General features: G+C 35.8%; 4 protein-coding genes across 8 annotated transcripts; 3 read left to right on the top strand and 1 right to left on the bottom strand.

Annotated features, from left to right (window-relative positions):
- Positions 1-525: 525 nt before the first annotated feature.
- LOC132784014 (protein phosphatase 1B) lies at positions 526-13975 on the bottom strand. 5 transcript variants are annotated; one of them, XR_009632229.1, is made up of 7 exons: positions 13779-13975; positions 11878-12752; positions 11671-11788; positions 7956-8061; positions 7836-7890; positions 7379-7538; positions 5898-7058 (listed from the first exon to the last, which is right to left on the bottom strand). XR_009632229.1 is itself a non-coding variant. In XM_060789371.1 (6 exons), the coding sequence occupies exons 2-6, from the start codon at positions 12688-12690 to the stop codon at positions 541-543; spliced, it is 1125 nt and encodes a 374-aa protein (XP_060645354.1). In that variant the 5' UTR covers positions 12691-12752; positions 13779-13975; the 3' UTR covers positions 526-540. The 5 variants fall into 5 exon arrangements, 4 of the variants coding, with proteins under 4 accessions (XP_060645354.1, XP_060645355.1, XP_060645358.1 ...); XM_060789371.1 differs by lacking the exons at positions 5898-7058; positions 7379-7538 and adding an exon at positions 526-573; XM_060789372.1 differs by lacking the exons at positions 5898-7058; positions 7379-7538; positions 13779-13975 and adding exons at positions 526-573; positions 13243-13261.
- Positions 4122-5871, top strand: LOC132784013 (dynein assembly factor with WD repeat domains 1). Its single transcript, XM_060789370.1, has 5 exons — positions 4122-4291; positions 4349-4424; positions 4488-4895; positions 4953-5270; positions 5329-5871. Exons 1-5 carry the CDS (start codon positions 4252-4254, stop codon positions 5822-5824), a joined length of 1338 nt encoding a protein of 445 aa, XP_060645353.1. The 5' UTR covers positions 4122-4251; the 3' UTR covers positions 5825-5871.
- Positions 13976-15981: 2006 nt separating the features above from the next.
- LOC132785640 (uncharacterized) lies at positions 15982-16734 on the top strand. Its single transcript, XM_060791833.1, has 2 exons — positions 15982-16378; positions 16437-16734. The coding sequence occupies exons 1-2, from the start codon at positions 16013-16015 to the stop codon at positions 16503-16505; spliced, it is 435 nt and encodes a 144-aa protein (XP_060647816.1). The 5' UTR covers positions 15982-16012; the 3' UTR covers positions 16506-16734.
- A 1129-nt stretch (positions 16735-17863) lies between these two features.
- On the top strand, positions 17864-18618 carry LOC132786672 (uncharacterized). The gene is made up of 2 exons (XM_060793268.1): positions 17864-18245; positions 18318-18618. The coding sequence occupies exons 1-2, from the start codon at positions 17880-17882 to the stop codon at positions 18516-18518; spliced, it is 567 nt and encodes a 188-aa protein (XP_060649251.1). The 5' UTR covers positions 17864-17879; the 3' UTR covers positions 18519-18618.
- Positions 18619-19836: the final 1218 nt, after the last annotated feature.

The following is a 19836-nucleotide window of genomic DNA, read 5'->3' as shown; positions in this document are numbered from 1 at the left end:
TTTAATATTTATGCACAAATTAAGCTATCAGCTTAATTAGTCTTTATTTGAAGTAACCAAAATTCAATATCAAATTAGAGTGTACTCTTTCAAAATGTAGTCACATAAATACACAAATAGTAGCCACAAAAACAAACCAAGCGCAGACATTCATTACATTCACTCACACACACACGCACCCTCGCACTCATACACTCATGAACGCACAGATGAGTTCATACATTATGCTCGCCATTCGTTTTGCATAAATTTCACGCACATTTTGCTTTGCAATCTATGAAGGGCATTAAGTGAATCTCTCTCTAAATTTCGATGCAAGCAATCATTTACGTTTGGTATGCACACTCTCGTACGGGCAATAAATGAATATTTATGTGTTTTAAGCGGTTTTTGAATGAATAATTTGTGATTTTTAATTAATTGCATTGGATGTATGCTCTTAAATGTTATTACAAAATTTACTCACACCAAATGTGCTTAGTACAAATATTTGATGATGATTCCCCATGATGCTGATGATGACAAAATGTTGTGTGGCATTTACCAGGGTATAAAATAGTTAATTGCCTCGCGCTGAAAGTAGATGATAAAAAAAAGAACGTGTTTAATGAGATGCAACTTGTGGACGAGGACATTTGTCAGCCGCAAAAGCCAAACATAAGATACTTAAGTACTTGTTGAATGCATACATAAAGAAGGCAGCATTCATGCAAGCACATGCATTGCCTGCAGTTGACTCTGTCGAGAGCAATTAGCGGTGAAAACAAGCAAAGAACAGATAAATGGCCAATATAATACGCACAAATTAACATGCTATTCATTCTGATCCCGAGTCTGGGCAAACATCAAGGAATCTCTGCTGCAATGTGGGTGTAATCCGCATACAGACAACACACAAGCACACATACATACTCTTGAATGAACTCGTATATAATGGGAATAACACCGGGAAGGCATAATTCACTTTAAGCACCACTTAAAGTTATGAGGAACGGCCGGTTGGCAATTTAAGACTCGAGTTTAATGCATTCAATACGTCATTGAGCATGTTGTGAGCGGTCTGGGTCGTTGCTCTGATTTATGGTGCGTATACTTGATGCGACCGCTAAGCCGCACAAAATGTTGCTGCCTCCTGCACCTGTCCGCGTTAATAAAGCTCAAAACAAACCCCAAAATATACGCATACACGCCGTATTCACGCAGAAGATGGAGGGATAGTCTCGGATTTCAGATATTATTAAATTTTATAACATTTCGATGCGTCTGCATTTCAATTGACCATAAACGGTTTTAAGGCTTTGCCTGCTTTGCCAGCCTGTCTTGTCTGTCCTGGGCTTAAAACTTTACCCAAAAACTGGAGCCATAGTAGGCGCCTTTTTAAGTAACTAACTGTGTAGTATATTCATATCCAGGATGGGGAGTTGTGGTTTGTAGCCAGCATGGGTCTGTTGTGGCCTTTGCAAGTGTGTGTGTGTGTGTGTGCTTGTATGCCAAGCCCAATTTAATTTATCAAAGTCATAAACTTTTAAATGACTAAGCCGAAAAATACTTTATGAATGATGGGCTCAGGCAGGCGAACAAGCAATCCAAATGGATCACAATCGCATTCGGATTCTTGTCAATGCGAGAGAAGACATATTTCTACGACTATTGGCAAAATGAAAGCACATGAAACATATTAAATCAGCAAGCATAAATAAAATACCGAAAGAGAAATCGTATTGGAGTACTACTAATCAATGCACTTTCAAACGTTCTCTTACTCTTTTTATTAGCATTATTTATATGAATATATTTTATAGTACTATTCACATAAATACCTCAAAAATTAATTTGGTTCGAAGCTAAAGAAATATATAAAATCATAGACTGCTGCTAGAAGTTTTTTCAGAAACATGTTAGTTAACTTGCCACAAACTGTTGTAAATCTGATTACGACGACATCAAGCGTGCATCGCTTCAATTAGACGTGGAACGAGTACGTCGCCAATGTGGCTGGGCAAGTCGCAAGCTGGTAAATACGAAAAGTTTCCCCAGATAGTTTCGGGGCATGCAACAACATGTGCGATGCTTGGTAGTTGCAGACGCTGCACAACTTTGAGATATATGAAACAAGTTTTAAAACTGAGAACTGGTGTATACCACCTTTACTTTCACTTGGATGCTGGGTACAATTCAAGCGAAATCGAATTTAATGACGTCCTGTCAATGAAAAGGAAAAAGAAAACTGAAAATCTGTTGATGTATCACCTGGAGTCAGCTTGGAACGCGAGCTCACTGGCCCTATGAAAGCTTATGCCGTTTAAGCATAATTTGCTTAACCAAGGTGAGTGAGCCAGGTGCTGGACCCAGCTCAAAGATGTGCCGCAAACTGTCCGTGGTAGAGAGAAAAACATCCATAAAAAGGCAGCAATAATAATTCCTGCGGATGAAGGTAACATTCGCCCAAGTATCGCCCACATGTCTCTCCGCCTCTCAATAGAGGGATGCGTGTTACAGACGAGATGCTTTAATTTATGCAGCGCCGCATTTTAAGGACTTATCCATACACTTAAACACACACACATACACACATATGCACGTAAATCTGAAGCGTGTCAGGCAAGCTGCCTTGCGGAAATCAACAAAAATTTATTGAGCATAAATTTAAATCCGCTTGATGCTCACTGCCGCCTGCCTAAAAGGCAGATTTTCGAATATGCCTCGCTTTGATTTGCGTTGTTTTGTTTGCGAAAGCGTTTTATGCGATTTTAAATTGATTTCATTTCCATGCCTATTCCTCAATTCTGATTACTCCCTCCGCCAGGTCATTTCCTGAGCAGCTCCGACAATTGAGACATTGATCTGTGGCAACAGCTGTTTAGTAACAGTATTTGCTGTCAATGCCACTACCACTTGTCTGTCAATGGTCAAGCAATGCTAAATCAATAAAATCGTTCATTACAAAACAAGCTATAAATAAATAACAAAATAATTCTCCACACCGCGCATTGTCATCTTCGTTGTTGTTTTTCCCATTGTGCGGCAATGTGCTAAGGCTGTCGCTTTCAGTTTTTGTTGTCTGGTATAAAATTGGGTGTGATAATATCTAATAATTTCTTATCATTATTGGCTATGGTCATTTCGTGTATTTCTTCCGTCTCACACGCCATCTGTGCGGTTCCGTTCAGTTCTTTTCCGTTCTGCTCTGTTCTTTTATCTGTTCCGTTTTTGTGTGTGGTCCCTGCGTTCTTGTATTAGCCTAATGGACATTATTTCGTTGTCCGCCTCAACACCCGCTACGCTCCGCTCTGAGCGGTATCTTGCCACCTTCCCCGCCGCGTCTTTCCTCGACGCCCACGTTTCAGTGATTACCGAACAAATTAAATTAGTGAAAATGTCGAAACGAGACACGAGACACGAACAAGCAAGGTGAGACAATCTAATTGCTCCAGTGGATGCCATTCCCAGACAGCCTGCCTCTTCACTTTGCCACATACTCGTACAACTCTGCTCTGAGTTTTGCATGAATGTATGTTAAATCCTCCTGATAATGTGAGCAGGTGCCGACATCAATTGGCCTTTGGGTCGAATTGAATTAAACAAGCTAATTAGGTTTTATAGATATGAAGGGGCGCAAATTGTTTTGTTCTCAAAATGTGTCAAAAGGTAAGAATTTCCAAGCCATAGGCTGAGCCTATAATTAAAACTGTATTATTTTTTTGGCAAAAATTTAATTATTTACTGAAAGGTAAAAATATTTCAAAATATTCTCGAAAACGTTAAGCCATAAATGAATTTATGTCGGTGAATCGCTGTGGCTAGCAAGTGCACAAACCATTTCTGCTGGCGCCATCTATTGTTCATTTGTTGTATAACAGTGGAGTAGCTTTGTGCTCATCAGCTTTTTTACCACAATGGCGCTCAGACAAAATGGCGGACAAACAAAATGTCGTTAGAGGTATAAAAGAAACACAAAAATTTACCAAAGAGAAAAATGCACAATAAACTGACAATAACTAAACAATGTATATTATATTGAATAACTAACACGATAGAAATGCCACAAAAGAACATCTACCCTTTACTTCGCCGCTGCTAACGTATCGACCCAGACCTAGAACACAGAAATCGACCAAACTAGTCTGTGGCATGTCTGCCGTGGTGTCAGTGTCTAGGCTGACAAGGCAACGTGCAACAAATTAAAGCAGGTCAGCAAGTTCACTTCGCGATGTAAAGGAATTTCATTTCGAATTCAACAACAGCTGCGAAATGAGTGCGAATAAAATTTTTCTGCGCTATTATCCGCCAGGTGAGAAGAAATCACTTCACACAAAATATTATTACTCCATTTAAGCGAATTCAATAGGTCTGGCATTAAATTATCGTTCAGCGGATGGCACCGAGCGACTGCGACACTTTGATTTGCTCGATCTAAATACCAAGTAAGTGAGGGAACGCAAATGGAAAGAATCAACCTAATTACTTCCTTATTTACTCACTGATAGAACAAATGTGGAGGCATTGGCTGACAGCATTCTGCTGCAGGAATTACAGGCTGCGGAATCAGAACACAATCCGAATGATTCTGCAGATGACAAGACCGCTCCCTGCGTGCCGAGCAACTCAAAGACGTCTAGTTCTCAAAACACATTCAGTGCACTGAAGCAGGCAATAAACAAGCTGCAGAATAAACTGCGCGAACCGGTCAAGAAAAAATTTTATCTTCACAAATGCTACAACTCGCACATCCTGCCGCTGACCAATGTTTGCTTCGATCGCAGTGGCGAACACTGCTTGACAGGCAGCTATGATCGGACCTGTCACGTAATTAACACCAGCGACGCGGAAGTGCAACACATGCTCACGGGCCATGACAATGTGGTCTTCTCTGTGGCCTACAATACGCCACGCTGGTAAGAATGGGAAACATTTCAATTTCATTTGCCTTTAATATTAAATTGCAGCCTTAGCGACAAGATTGTGACGGGCTCTTTTGATGGCACTGCTAAGATCTGGTCAGCGAGCAGTGGTCAATGCTTGAGTACTATGTACGGACATGCAGCTGAAGTTGTGGCAGCCGAGTTTCATCCGCTGCACGACCAGACGGTGGCAACGGCCTCCATCGATGGCAAGGCACGCATCTTTGATGCAGAAACTGCACAGGAATTGCAGCTACTTGCCCATCATGGAGCCGAGGTGATTGTAGCGCGTTATTCCCGCGATGGACAACTATTGCTGACGGGCTCGTTTGATCACACAGCCGGCATTTGGGATGTGCGAACGAAGAGGTTAGTCTAAAGTTTTAAACTCTATATTAGAATTGTATGCCACCTACAAAAATTGCAGTTGCTGTCATCAGTTGCGAGGACACTCTGCTGAGCTGTCGAATTGTGTGTGGAGTTTCGGCGGCTCGTTGATTGCCACCGGCAGCCTGGACCGCACAGCGCGCATCTGGGATATGCGTCGCTTGGACCAGGAGCTGCACTTGGTATCCAACCACAGCGATGAGGTGCTCGATGTGAGCTTCGATGCAGCGGGCAAGTTGCTGGCCACCTGCAGCAGCGATTGCACTGCGCGCGTCTGGAGTCTCGAGCCTTTCGAGATGCTCTCGTTGATGGCCGGCCACAGTGATGAGGTGAACAAGGTGTGCTTCAGTCCCAGCGGTTGCATGCTGCTCACAGCCTCCGCTGACAACACAGCACGCCTCTGGCTCACCGAGACCGGACAATGCTCTCAGGTGCTGTCGGGTCACGAGTCCGAGGTCTTTAGTTGTGCCTACAGCTACGCGGGCGATGCAATTTTGACAGCCTCAAAGGACAACACTTGTCGCGTCTGGAGGTGATACGATTGGTATACGGTGCAGCTAAATGATTGAACGCCAAAATGGAACGGAAAATGCTTATCAACTTTTGGGTTTTTTTTTTTTTATCAACATTTACTACAAACTCGGGCGTTATTTTTGTTTCGTTTTGTTTGCTTTAAGTTTCGTCTTACAAATTAATAGTTTTTGCTTTTCATTACAGTTTTTGTATTTCATTTGTTTTCGTTTCTTGTGGTTTTTGTTTTGTTTTGTTTTGTTTAAATCGGATATCTCATATACATACAATATATAAAAATAATGAACAAAAATGATTCTTCAGTAACAAACATTATACAGCTTAGAAAATTCCTCTTCATGGCGGAATCAATATTAATACACTGTTCGATAATCAAATAAAAAAAATCATTACTTTTACAGACATCACCCGAGCGACATTCTTAGACAGGGCTAAAAGTGTTTACGTTTTATATTGTTTGTATTTTTTTTGTTTTTAATTTTTCATTTGTTTCTTTACTTTTTTTGGTAAAACTTTACACAGCTAAACAAAGGCGAGTCAACAGTTTAAATTTGATTGATGAGGATTGATTGACGGAAGGACAGTTACGATAGATAGATTGATAGACAGACGACAGACCGACCTAACACAGAAGTAAGACATACTATCTATCTATAACCAATCTCTAACTCTAGTAAGTATTGTAGTTCGTTAGGTAGTTGGTTAGTTTTAGAGATGGGGGGAAGTTCTTCTGATGTTTCAGATGTGTGTGTGTGTGTGTGTGTCAGTGTGTGTACAATGTGTGTGTGTGTGTCTGTTGGCTTTGAGCCAAACCCTGTTCTTTTAGTTTTATCTTGTTTTCGTTTTAAGTTTTAGTTTTTTTATGTTTCTTCAGCTCTGAGGTCTGCTAAGGTTCGCTCCTTTCTATAAGTATAATCTACGTAATACAAGGTTTATGTAGTTGTGTGTTTAGGACTGGCTTTCATTTAAACTATGTATATAATGTAGTATTATAATAATGCTTATTAATATTTTTAGCAGTAGGTTTTTTCTTTCATTCTTCTTTTCTTTTTTTTTTATCAAAGTAGAAAACGGTTTGGTAATAGTGTTTGTTTTATTTGTTTTGTTGTGTGTGTGTGTGTTCGGTATGTGTGTGTGTGTATGTGTTGTTTGTGAGTTGCTGTAACGTTCTGTTGTTGTTATTGTTGCATTTGTTTGACTGTTTCTGTTTGTTTGTTTTCATTTTTAATGCGTTGGACTCTGCAAGAATAACAAAGAGGAGAAAATATTAACAACCAGAGGTAAAGAGTTGATCAACTAGGACGCAGGCTTACATGATGCAAATATTTTATATGTTATGGTTTGTGTGTATGTGTAAGATGAATTATTAATATTGTTACTGATAATTTAATATATTTATTATAATTAGGATGAGCATGCAGTATAAAAAGAGCGAACATGCAGATGCGGTTGTTATGCGTGCTGGCATTAATGGTTACAATAGATTTTAATTGGTTTGGTTTATAGATGAACGTAAAATAAAGAAAAGGACGCAAACAATAGAATCGTTTTCGTCTTACATTTAAAATATAAATTTGTGTGTTTAAAGGGTTGTTTGTTTAGTTTCGTTTGTTCTCATGTTGCTTGATTGTTTTGTTTGGTTGTTTTGCATGTTTAGGTTGATTTTAAAATGAACAATAGTTTAAATTAAAAAATTCATAGATCAATATTTCCATATAGCTAGAAATAAAAGAAAAAGAATACGTAAAGAGCTTTCGGTTTGTTAAATCAACAAATTAGTGGGATGCAGCCTCATGTACATGTAGATAGAAATTTCACGTGATTCTATTAAGAATTTTGAGAAATAATAAACGTTGTATAGAAAAGCTAAGAGGTTAAGCAAGATATTAAATTAAAAAGCTATATAAATTTGCCCAGACAATTAAAAAAATTAAAGCGAAATAAAAATGATGAAGAAGCAGCTATGAAATATTTGAAAATTGCAAAGTTTTAAATGTTGTAAAAAATATTTCGTACTTCACATGGATCATCCGGAAACAACTCCGTGAATATTCGCTTGATAATGTGATATCTGAAACAATATTAGCAATTCATTAATAACGAATGGAAACGAATAATCTGATGTGTTCCACTTACTTGGAGTGCAAACCGCCGCCGGGTGGAAGACCTTCAATGTCGTCTCTGATTTCCAGACACTTTAACAGTTCAACGTAGTCCGTGACATCATTACTCTCAATCTCCTCTGTAAGAATCCCAGAAGGTTGAAGAAATATATTAGAAAGTGTTGCATGGCTAATGAGAATGAACATAACTTATACGTAATGCTCATGTTAATGGAATTTGTATGTACAATTAAGAATACGAATTATATTTTAAAGCTACGCAAAAGCAAAATCACAATTTATAAAAGTATAGTATAGTAATAATACGAATAATATGTTGCAACAGCGAGAGCCGACAAAAATTGAGCAACAAACTTAACTTACAGTGAGGCTTGGCTAAAACACACAGCTCGATTGAATAGATGTAAACAGAATCGATCAATTAAACCCAATTTTGTTGTTTACAAATTCGATCGAGCTGCGCCTTTGGAATCGTAAATAATAACACAAATGGGGTGTCACAAAATTGGCACTTGAGGGAATACACTAAGAATTTAAAAATCAAATAAACAAATAAAAGAGCAGCAGAGTTCTGCAGTTTCCCCCTTTTTTTTGGTTTACTTTTTTTGTTTGACATTTGCAATTGGGAATTGTCTATGAGAAAACTGTTTACAGCATTCAGTGTACAACAAACATTTGAAAATATCGAATTGTGAAAGTGATTGGATAAGATGTACATATATATTGTTTATATATATATAATTTAATAATTGGATTGGTATTATCTTAAGAGCATGCATATAGTATCATTTACTTTTCATTTGTGTGGTGGGATCTATGTGCCTTACCTTATGCTCACTCATCATTAAATTTGATTTGTATTGCTTTCTGTTTTCTGCCCATTTTTCATATTAATTTCACGATGCGCGAGGCGCGAGCAACGGCTACGACAACGACAACGCAACGACAACAAAACAAGATCAACGCGTTGCTAAATTTACTTTCAACAAATTTCAAAGATTAGAATAGATTTCTCGGAATAAATATGTGTGGTATGTAAGTCATTAAGTTCGACTTTTAAAAACAAAAAATAAATAAATAAATGTAAATTTAGAGAAATGAGTACATTTAACTTTAACAATCAATCAAATGATGCGAATTGTTTAATTTCGTGTGTAAATCAAAGAATGAAAATCAACAACTAAATCAGTAAATGAAATCAAAATAAACACAATCGAATCGATTGAAATCAGATGAAATTGACTTGTTGTTTTTGTTTGTTTGTGTTGCGTGATAACTTGGGAGAGGAGAGCAATGACGCGGAAAGGAAAGCGGAAAGCGGTGGAAAGTGTATCTATATCGAATGAGAAGTGAAAACTGAACAACACAGCAAACAAACACTTTTGGATTGGTTTTCGAATCTTTCATTTCAAGTTATATTTTTTTGTAGTTACTTAGCAGCGAGAGTAATTCATTAAGTTTTGTTCGTATTCCATTAATTGCTATATTAACGATCGATCGCTGCTGATCAAAGCAAGCGTCTCTTTCACTATGAATGATTGCTATAGTACTTAGGTACAAATGTTCTCAGTGTGTCGAGTGAGATGTTCGAGCTGATTTCGCTTTCAATCTTTATCTTTCTTTCGTTCATTTCATTTTTTTGGTTTAGCTTCGCTGCGCCGCTTCAATTGCATTTTCTAAATGTAACATTTTAAAGTAAATTGTTTACGTTGACAACAAGCACAACAATTGGTGAGCATAAGGTTTACAATATTTTTGGTTTTTCTTTTCTCATTAGTTTTGTTATCAATTTCTTACTTCTGGACTCATCTGCTACACGCAGAGATATTCAGATTGAGATACAGTTACAGATGTAGATAAAGATACAGATACGAATACAAATACAAATAGAAATACAAATACAGATACCCTAAGGCCTGGCATTAAAAACCTTCAACCTAGGCTAAGTAATTTGTCTGGACATTTTTGTTCACTTTGAATCATTCTAGAATCTAAATTATTTTTGTTTTTGATATTGCACTTAATATTATTGTTATTTTATGTTTTTACTTTACTAATATGACCATTGTTTTGTCAAGGGGCGTGACATTTGTTATGTAATTGTAAACCATATACAATATTATTCACTTCAATTTTATATCTACATAGTACACGTATAAAGGTCACGTCTGCAGGACGTTTGCAAAAATTCACTTTGGTGTTATGAATACTGTGGTCGCATGTACAATTAACCTATGATCACGATCACGTGTATGCACTACAAAATACCCTATAATATGTGGCAGATGGTAGATGGCAATGGCAAATGGTGTTTCAACTTTTTACGTCGTTCACATTCGAATACTTGAGCAAACAATGTAAAAATCTAACAACAAAATCAATTCCCTCAATCTTAAGTACATATGGTATTATTATTGACAATTTGTTGACTAAAATCTTCTCACTATGTTTTGATCTGCTCCGAAGCATATCTTACTTTTGTATAACTATATCTAATTTCATAATTTCTATATTATTGTTATTATTATTTGTGACTTGTAAAAGTGCCAATTAATTACGATTGCTTTCAAAAGTATCTGCTAGAATTTGTTGCAATTAGTTAGTTCATCGTACTATTTTGATTCGCTCGATTTACATTAAAATGTATATCAAATATGCGTTAATATTGTTGTTATTGTTAATATGTAATTTGTTAAATGTGTGTTATGTGTAGATACTGGACTATATATACAAGCATATAAGGTATGTACACTGGCTGAGGGTGCCTCAACAACAATTGTACGCAAAGGTTTATCTATAATTGTTGCTAATTAACTTATAGTACTATTCTATGTATGTGTATGTGTTGGTATTTGTTGTTCGATTTCTCTACGGTTATGACGTCTACTTGATGTAAATGGGAGGGAGGGGAGGGGCTTGTTTTAGCTACAAGGAGTTCTCTCTCACATGGATCGGTTTGGCAGTTGCTGTAGCACATAAACTCATTAATACATATCTAAGTAAATAATACTGTAACACACACATACGCACACAGATAGCCATGCAGGCAGGCAGGCAGGCACACACCCGCAATCGGGAGGGAGTTGGACAATCAGACACTCGGCCACACGCACAGCCAGCGGAAGTAGATATGACAAACTAACACGCTATACTGTTATTTACTATGCATTAGCGATAGGACAAACGTATCTAAATATATATATGAGTTGGTATTGGTTTTTTTGGTATAGGTATTGCTATTGGTATTAGTATTGGCAATGGTAATAGCAATTGTTCAAATTATTCTTTTTGGAAGGAACATCTTGTTGCAATTGTATTTGCATTGCATTTTGCTTTACGATTGGCTTCGATTTGATCAATTGCATGGGTTTGTAATGTATGTATCTAACTAAGTTTTTAACAAATACGTATTTTTGTTTGTATGATGTGTATAATTATAATCTACTAATCTATAAGTATTTGCAAACTGTTCTTTGGGGGCTATCTTTGTTCACGTTACGTAAGGTACAATGTATTCGTATTCGTTCCTACTCTATTCGTTATACTTTCAGTCGCCTATGATCATGTCGATGCGATGCGCGCGTCGTGAGTATAGTTTAGTTTAGAGTGGATTGAGGAGGGTCGACGACTCTAAGACACATTCGACACAATTGCATTACGACTATTGTATAAGTTATATATCGTTAGGTATACGATTAGTTATAAACAGAGTAGACGATTTAGACAACCTCTTGTGATCTTCTCGATGTGCTTCTCCAGACGTCGCTCAGCCTCTTTTGCCTCTTCAGTTGGCTTCGGTGCTCCGGGAAAAGCAATTATTATGATGCTCATATTATCACGGCTTCCCTGTTTTCCACAAAATAGTAAAGAGAATTGAAAACAATTAGATAAATATTGTAAAAGAAATAGAAAAATAAGTTATTCATTATGCGTACCTTGTGCAAACAGGTGTCGACGACCTGATTGGCAATATTCACCAGATCAGAGGTCACTTTCAGCCTCGAGTATATGAAACTGCATACATCCTCATTGCTCATCACATCCCAGATGCCGTCACAGGCGAGCACTAGGAACTCGTCGGTGTCCTGACGGCTTTGGCAAAAGATTTCCGGTTCCGGTGAGACCAACTGCTCGCACTGACCCATCTCCTTAACATTCTTAAAGTCATAGTCGCCGAGAGCGCGTGACACCGCGAGCATTCCATTAACACGCTGCACCATCACACTGCCGCCAGCATTATGTATACGCTCCTTCTCCTCGGGCAAAATGGGCTTATGATCCTGGGTGGCAAACACCGGCACCCCCTGGCGGCAGAGCACAGCTCGCGAATCGCCGCAATTGGCAATGTAGACTTGCGTGGAGCTGATGAAGGCGCTAACGGCAGTGGTGCCACCGCATTTCTCCTCGTCCTGCGTAAATTCGGGCAGCTCTCGCATTACTTCATCGATGCGTAGGAAACCAGTGCGAATGCCCTTCACATAATCACCGCTCTTGAATTCCTCTGTGCTGATGATGCTGTCCAGCAAATGATTGGCACAATGCTCGGACACCTTGCAGCCCGCGTGTCCATCGAACACAGCAAAGAAACTCCATTCCTCCAGAGCATTGCCTAGACGGGCCCGAGCATAGTAGGCATCCTCCATTTCGCAACGCCATCCCTGCATGGAGCTGACGCCGAAGAGCAGCTTGTTGCCCTCGCCCTTATCATTGTGCTTTGCGGTTTTCGGCTTATCCAGGAATCCGCCCATATCTATTGAACATAATGTGTGTGTGCTCGCTCTGCTTTGATTTTGGCCAAGTCGCGTTGACTCTAAGAACGGGAGAGTGACAGAGAGAAAGAGTGTGAGAGGCAAAACAAACAAATATAAAAAGCGAAGAGAGGGAGAGAAATGGACCTTGGTGAGTTCGGGGCACTCAAAGTCAAACGATATAATTCGTGAACTTGAAATTCACTGCAAAAATCCATAAATGCCAGACACACACACAAGCATAGAAACCGCTCATAACAGAAACAACATACACACGCACACACACATACAAGCATTCGGAATCAAGGATGCGTATTGAGCTCTTTGCCGCCTACACTCGACCAATGCAATAGCCTTAATTCTTCTTCTTCTTCTGTTGTGTTGTGTGTTGGTGTTACTGTTGTTGCCGTTAATGCTTCCGTTGATTCTACCGCTTCTTCATTTTGCACATCGATTTATCAAAGACGCCCGCTCAGCTGCTAAATTTAGAGCTGTCCGAGCGGCACGCCCACCCGCCTTTCAATTGCGACACCACACGTAGATATTTGTTACCTCTATTACAGTTCTTGGTGTAACAATTATCTTTGATTTTTGGTTACCACTTTTTCTTTTTTTTAGCAATTGAAAAACTCTTCACTGCCTTTCGGCGGGCTATAACTGAATATAGAGATGTGCAAAATCAAGGAAACAGTGACTGTCATTTGTATTGTAGTTGAAAATATTCTTTCTTAGTGTTAAACTCAAAGGTCACAATAATAAACCGATTTCGTATAATTTTGGTTGATGATTTCAATTGCTGTTTGATTACAGGTAAAATGCCAAGGAAAATGGATTTGTGTCAAATGCATAATATTGCTCATCTCTAAGGTTATTCGAGACGAGTTGTCAGCTCCATGCAGGGGGCAGAAAACACGAGGAAATGTAGATAATTTTAAAGTTATGATCACGCACACGCCCTTTTGCGTTTCTTTGGTAAACTGCACAAATACAGATTGCCATGAACACACAGAAACCAAAAACACATTTTTCACCACACTAAATGTTTATAAATTTTCTTTTCAATTTGGGGCTTCGTTTTTTCCACTCACTTGCTTTTTGCGTGTATGTGTGTGTTTTTTTTTTCAGTCAAACAAAAAATTGCTTTGTTTGATTTGTGCGTCACCGAGCGATATGCACTTTATTGCCCGAAATTTTAAGCACTATCGAATCATGGAACGCAATATCTGAAGTAACAAAAAAAATAAAATTGTGTATGTTTTGATTAGAAAAAAACAAGCACAAAACTAGAGGTGGAGAAACATCGTTGGTACTATCGATGCATCGATGATTTTGCAGTTTTCAAAAACATCGATTTTTTATGGCAACCATTTGCATTTTTTTTTCAATGTCTAAAATCTATTATAAATCTTTAAAAGTTAAATCTCATTTTTATATACGTTTTAATAATATTATTTAATATTTCTAAAATATGATTTTTAACTTCGAGAAAATAGAACTATCGTCATTTGGTTAAATTTTTGTATAGAAGTAAATGTAAAAGAGCGCGTAGTTTGAAATAGATTGTCTTTTTTCATTTAAAAACCTAGACACTTTATAGAACAAATTGCTTTATACATGAACATGCATTTCTTCCATAAAAAATTACGAAGTTAAGGTAATAACAATATTATAAATGCTATTTCAAGTATTTTTTAGTGAGCTCTAAATGAAAGGAAACATAAAAAATTATTCCAAAATTTGTTGCACAATAAAATCTATAATATAACGATATACTTCATAATTTGTTAATGGTATTTTTTAATTATTTTGCTATAAATATCGATATATTAAATAGACTATGGTACAAAATGCAGCTCTGTACTTTCCGTATAATTATAGCGAATTAGTTTCGTGTATCACCCGCTAGGTGGAGCAACTGAAAGTACGTTACAGTTTGAAATATGAAATGAATTTTAACGCCTACAATTACAATTACTTTATGTCCCTTAAATATTTTTCTTTAATTTTACATTAAGGCTGAAATTGGCATAATAAATTAAATTAAAATTGAAATGCCTTGTGGAAAATTAACTTTTGTTGTAAATATCTACTGGTCTTTATTTTTTACCCTGCAGACATTAAAAATGGGTAAATGTCTTTTCTTCTAGAAGATTTAAATAAATTTTCCTTAAGCAGGTCTTGCAGTTCTACTTTGTTTTTAATATATTCCAGTTTTTTTGTAAATCAGAACAAAACAAAAGAACAAATGCCATTTATCAAACAATCTTTTAATGAACAAGCTCTCAAACAAATATACATACACATACATTTTGTTTCAAATTGTTAAGAAGAAAGTAACGAGGCATTTGTCACGTTTTTTGTGCCCGCAACCTTGTCCAACCTCAATCAGTTCAATGTGGGACTTTTATTTGCCAATGAAAATCTTCCCTTCAATTTACTATTGTCTCATATCTAACATTATTTGGCCCACTTTAAGAGTTCTATAAATATTACTCAGCAAAATAATTTATAAACCAGCATAACATTTGTAATACTAATCTATGGTGTGATAAGTTCAAGCACATATACAAATTTACTAAAAACTAATATATTCTAAATGTTCGAAACTTTAATCGTGTAGTTCCCAGATAATAATAATAGAAATGAGTAAGAACTGATATAATAATCAGAAGGTGGGCACTCACAATATGTTGATAATTGTTTTCACTTATTGCAAACCAAATTCATAGACGCGGAATTTTTTCCTCAAAATTTACAATCATTGCTGATATAATTGACCTTATAAAAATCGATTCTTGGTACCGATAAAAACCAAGGCAGTTCACAACGTATTTATTTTTTTTTATTAAAATTAATAAATCTTCATGTTTTTATCCTCATTTTCCTATAAACAGTTTTAGTAGAAAAATTGAATTGAGTTTATTTCTCTTTCAAATATGAACTCCATGGACAAAGATAATTTAAATTGGTGGCCACTGATATTTCTATTTTTGTAAACAAAACAGATATAGCAATAATCTAGTCAATAAACTTAGTCGTTCTGATTACCCTTTATATTAAGAACTTCGCACATTTTTGTCTAAATTTCCTAGGAAGAGGATTTTTGTTTGTTCCGCTCTTGTGTAATTAAATTGCTTCTAAGTGTGCAACTTTGATAAGCATTAAATAAAAAAAAAAACCTCTTGGCGGGCTTCTATTGATAAACAATCGAGTAATCGGAAGTCAACGATCGTAAATCATTCATATCTGTAATTTTTGCAAATAAATAGCAACGGTTGAGACTTGAACTAGACATACCAAGTTAGTACTTCGAGAAGGAATAATGTTGTTCAAAGCTCTATCATTTTTGCTAGTAATTAGCTCAGTTTTCGCTGAGGTGCCAAGTGAGGCGAGACTCAATACAGATCGCGCTCTGCTCGATCTGATGATGCAGCCTCGTGGAGACGCGGCAGTCGACGCCTATTGTTGGGGTCGCTACACCCCAGTTATGAAGGAGATTATCGATGTGTTTGAGGCTGAGTCCAAGCAATGTCAAACCGACTACGATCTCAGTAATGCTGCCATTATCGCAAACTATACCGGACTTCGCGAAAACGTTACTGCAATTGCAAAGGACTCGTGTGAATCACTTCAGCGATGCGATGGTCTTCAAACTCAACTTGAAGCTTTCAATTGCTTTGGAACAACAGTAAGTCAAAAGTCTAAATTCTAATTAAGAGCGGAATCTCATCATTTGTTTCTTTCAGGGACGTGATCAAGCCCAAAAAACTGACATCAATGTCAGGTACATCCTTTTCAGCAGCTATCAGTCTTGAAGAGGAAATCAGCCGCATCATAAGTGTTCAAAAACTTTGCAGTGAGAAGGCCCTCGCTCGTTACAGTAACGACAACAGTCAGGCACTTAAGGAACTGACGGAATGTCTCAATGGCAATATTTCGGAAAGTTAAACTGTCAGAAATTCAATAAATCATATAATATGAGCATTCCTAATAAAAAAAGCGAATAAATATTTATTATTTATTTATATATTATCTTTAAACAAATCTTTTGGTTTTTCTTTCATTAATTTGGTAGCGTAATAATACACAGTGTAATATCACCTATAGACCACTATCATGCACTACATGCACCATTAAGAATTATTTTTTATTTTCAGTGACAAGCATGTATTTTCTTCTTATCAGGTCAATAGAATAATAAAGATTTGTTAAATGATTTTTAAAAGCACGTGCGAAAATTTGCTGTGGATATACAACCATTCGAACCAATGCTCGAAATTATATTCTTATATGCCAAACAATTCTTTTACGCACTAAATAAACTCAATGTATTTTTGCTGAACCATACATGGGACTTTTTCAAAAATCATTAAAAACTATAAATTCGGTTCATTGAAATCGGCTTTACATTTTCTTTAGATTAGGCGTTAGATTAGCTTTGATTTATTGGATTAATAGTACTTTTATATGGCATAAGCCGAGCATAGATTTTAATATCAGAAATTTAATTCGAGCCGATATTATAATCAAAATTTTTTAATTTAATGTTTATCTAATTTCCTATTACTTTAATTTACAACTCATGCTTAATAAGCCTACAAAAATTATTATTTCAAAAACTACTCGTAATAATACTCTTTCTTTAAAGTATTTTTATAAGTTGTTTAATTATTTATAATTGTTTTGCATCATATCCTTTTTTTAAGAAAAATACAACAACCACAAAGAAACCCAAATTATACATTTCAGAAGTGTATTGCCAAATCTAATAAATTACTGATTTGCTTATTAATAATCTTTTTAGAAATTTTGTAGAGATTTGTTGATGGCAATTAATCTCTTTTTTAAATATATAGCATAGCGAAAGATAATTTCAAATGGTCAATGTTACAGTACTAATAATCTAATCCATAAACTTAGTCGCCCCAATTACCTCCTAATTAAGAACTTCCTACATTTTGTAGAAATTAATAGGAAGAAGATTATAGTTTATTTCCGTTCTTTTGTGAGTGCTCTTAAGCGTGCAATTTAGATAGGCATATGAAAAATAATAAAATTCGCAAGCCTCTAATTGGTTAATTGGAGCTCGACGATCATAAATCATAAATATCTGCATTGAATTTTTTGAATAAATAGCAATGGGTGCGACTTGGATTAAACATACTAAGTTAGTACTTCACGAAAGAATAATGTTGTTCAAAGCTATTTCATTGTTGCTGGTAATTGGCTCGGCTTTGGCTGGAATCCCAAGTGAGGCGAGGATCAATACTGAAACCACTCTTCTGGATATGATGATGCAGCCTCGTGGTGATCCAGCTGTCGACGCTTACTGTTGGTGCCGCTATACACCTATCATGAAGGAGATTATCGATGTGTTCGAGGCGGAATCCAAGCAATGCCAAACTGATTTTGATATCAGTAATACTGCCATCATTGCAAAGTACTCCATTATTCTTGCAAATGTTACTGCAACTGCAAAGGAATCCTGTGATGCTCTGCTCAAATGTGATGATCTTTCTACTCAACTTGAAGCGTTTAATTGCTTTGGAACAGCAGTAAGTAAAAGATTAAATAATCATGAATAACCGATTTTAATCATTTATTATTTAATTAATTGCTCCTTTCAGGGTCGTGATCAATCCCAAAAACTGACAACAATGTCAGGAGACTCCCTTGCAGCAGCTATCAGCCTTGCAGAGGAAATCAGCAGCATCACCAGTATTCAAAATCTGTGCACTGAGAAGGCGATCGCACGCTATAGTAATGACAATAGCCAAGCTCTAAAAGAATTGACGGAGTGTCTCAATGGCAATATTGCAGAGGTTTAATCAGAAAGTTAAAATATCAGAAATTAAAAAAGTAAATCCTATAATTTGTATTATAATTGTAAATTATTCAGTCTTAATTAAAGCAACGAGAAAATATAAATTGGATATAAAATAACCAAAGCAGATTTTTATAACTTATGCTTACTAAATAAAAAAACTTTGAGAATCTAACCATATTAAACAAAATGGTTAATTATAATGTGTGAATGTATCCTTATCGGATCAGTCTAATTAAAATACTTTTGAAATATTTTTTGTAAGCATTTGTGAATATTATCTGCGGACCAACCAATGGAATTAATGTATCTTGTAGTATCCCTCTCTTTAATAAGGCATTCTAATTTCTTTAATTACAAAACAATATGATAAATTAGAGTATTCTTTTTCGAACTATGTAAATAGACCTATTATATGTGTAACCATCAGTATAACCATTTATGCAACTTCTAGTAAAATGATTAAAATCTTAAAATTCAGTTCGATAAACAACACTTTAAATATTCTTTGGATTAGCCAATAGACGAACTTTGTTTTATTGGATATGTAGTACTTTTTTATAACAGTTAGCATTTAAAATATACCATTACCCAAAAATTTCAAAGGATCGAACATATTAATTATGATATATGTATTATATATACTCTTTTATTTATTTAACTAAAAAATATATGTGTAGAACCTGAAGCGTGTAATAGTGAAATACTAATAACATAAATAAACTGAAAGCCGATATACAAATTAAAATGTTTAAATTAACTACATAGTAAATATTGAATTAATTTCCTTTTGATTTTACAACCTATGCTTGGCCTGTTTAAAATTCTTATTTCGGTAGGCTCGCAATAAATACTCTTTATTTGAATAAGTTTTTTTAGTACTATTGTAGTACTATTTAGTACCATTGATATTACAAATTTTTGTTTAACCGTCTCTTTCATTTAAGAAAAAAATCACTAAAGTAAAATAATCACAATTTATGAATTTCACTTGTGAATAACTAAATCTAATACATTAATTTTAATTTATTTAATTAGATCTTTTGTATTTTGCCGATATTTTCTTTTTCTTTTAAATATTAATATGAAGTATATTAATAATTTCAAATGGTCAATGTTAGCGTGCTAATAATCTACTTCATAAACTTAATCGCCTTAATAAACCTATTAAAGAACTTCCCATATTGTATAAATTCTTAGGAAGAAGATTAGGGTTTATTTCCACATTTATATGAGTGCTCTTAGCATAAGTGTGCAATTTAGATAAGCACTTAAAAAACAATTTGCAGGCCTCCAATTGGGTAATTGGAACTCGACGATCA

Source organism: Drosophila nasuta, chromosome 2R, assembly GCF_023558535.2.
Source record: "Drosophila nasuta strain 15112-1781.00 chromosome 2R, ASM2355853v1, whole genome shotgun sequence".
In the NCBI taxonomy this organism is placed as follows: Eukaryota; Metazoa; Arthropoda; class Insecta; order Diptera; family Drosophilidae; genus Drosophila; species Drosophila nasuta.
This window is presented reverse-complemented; position numbering and strand designations above follow the sequence as displayed.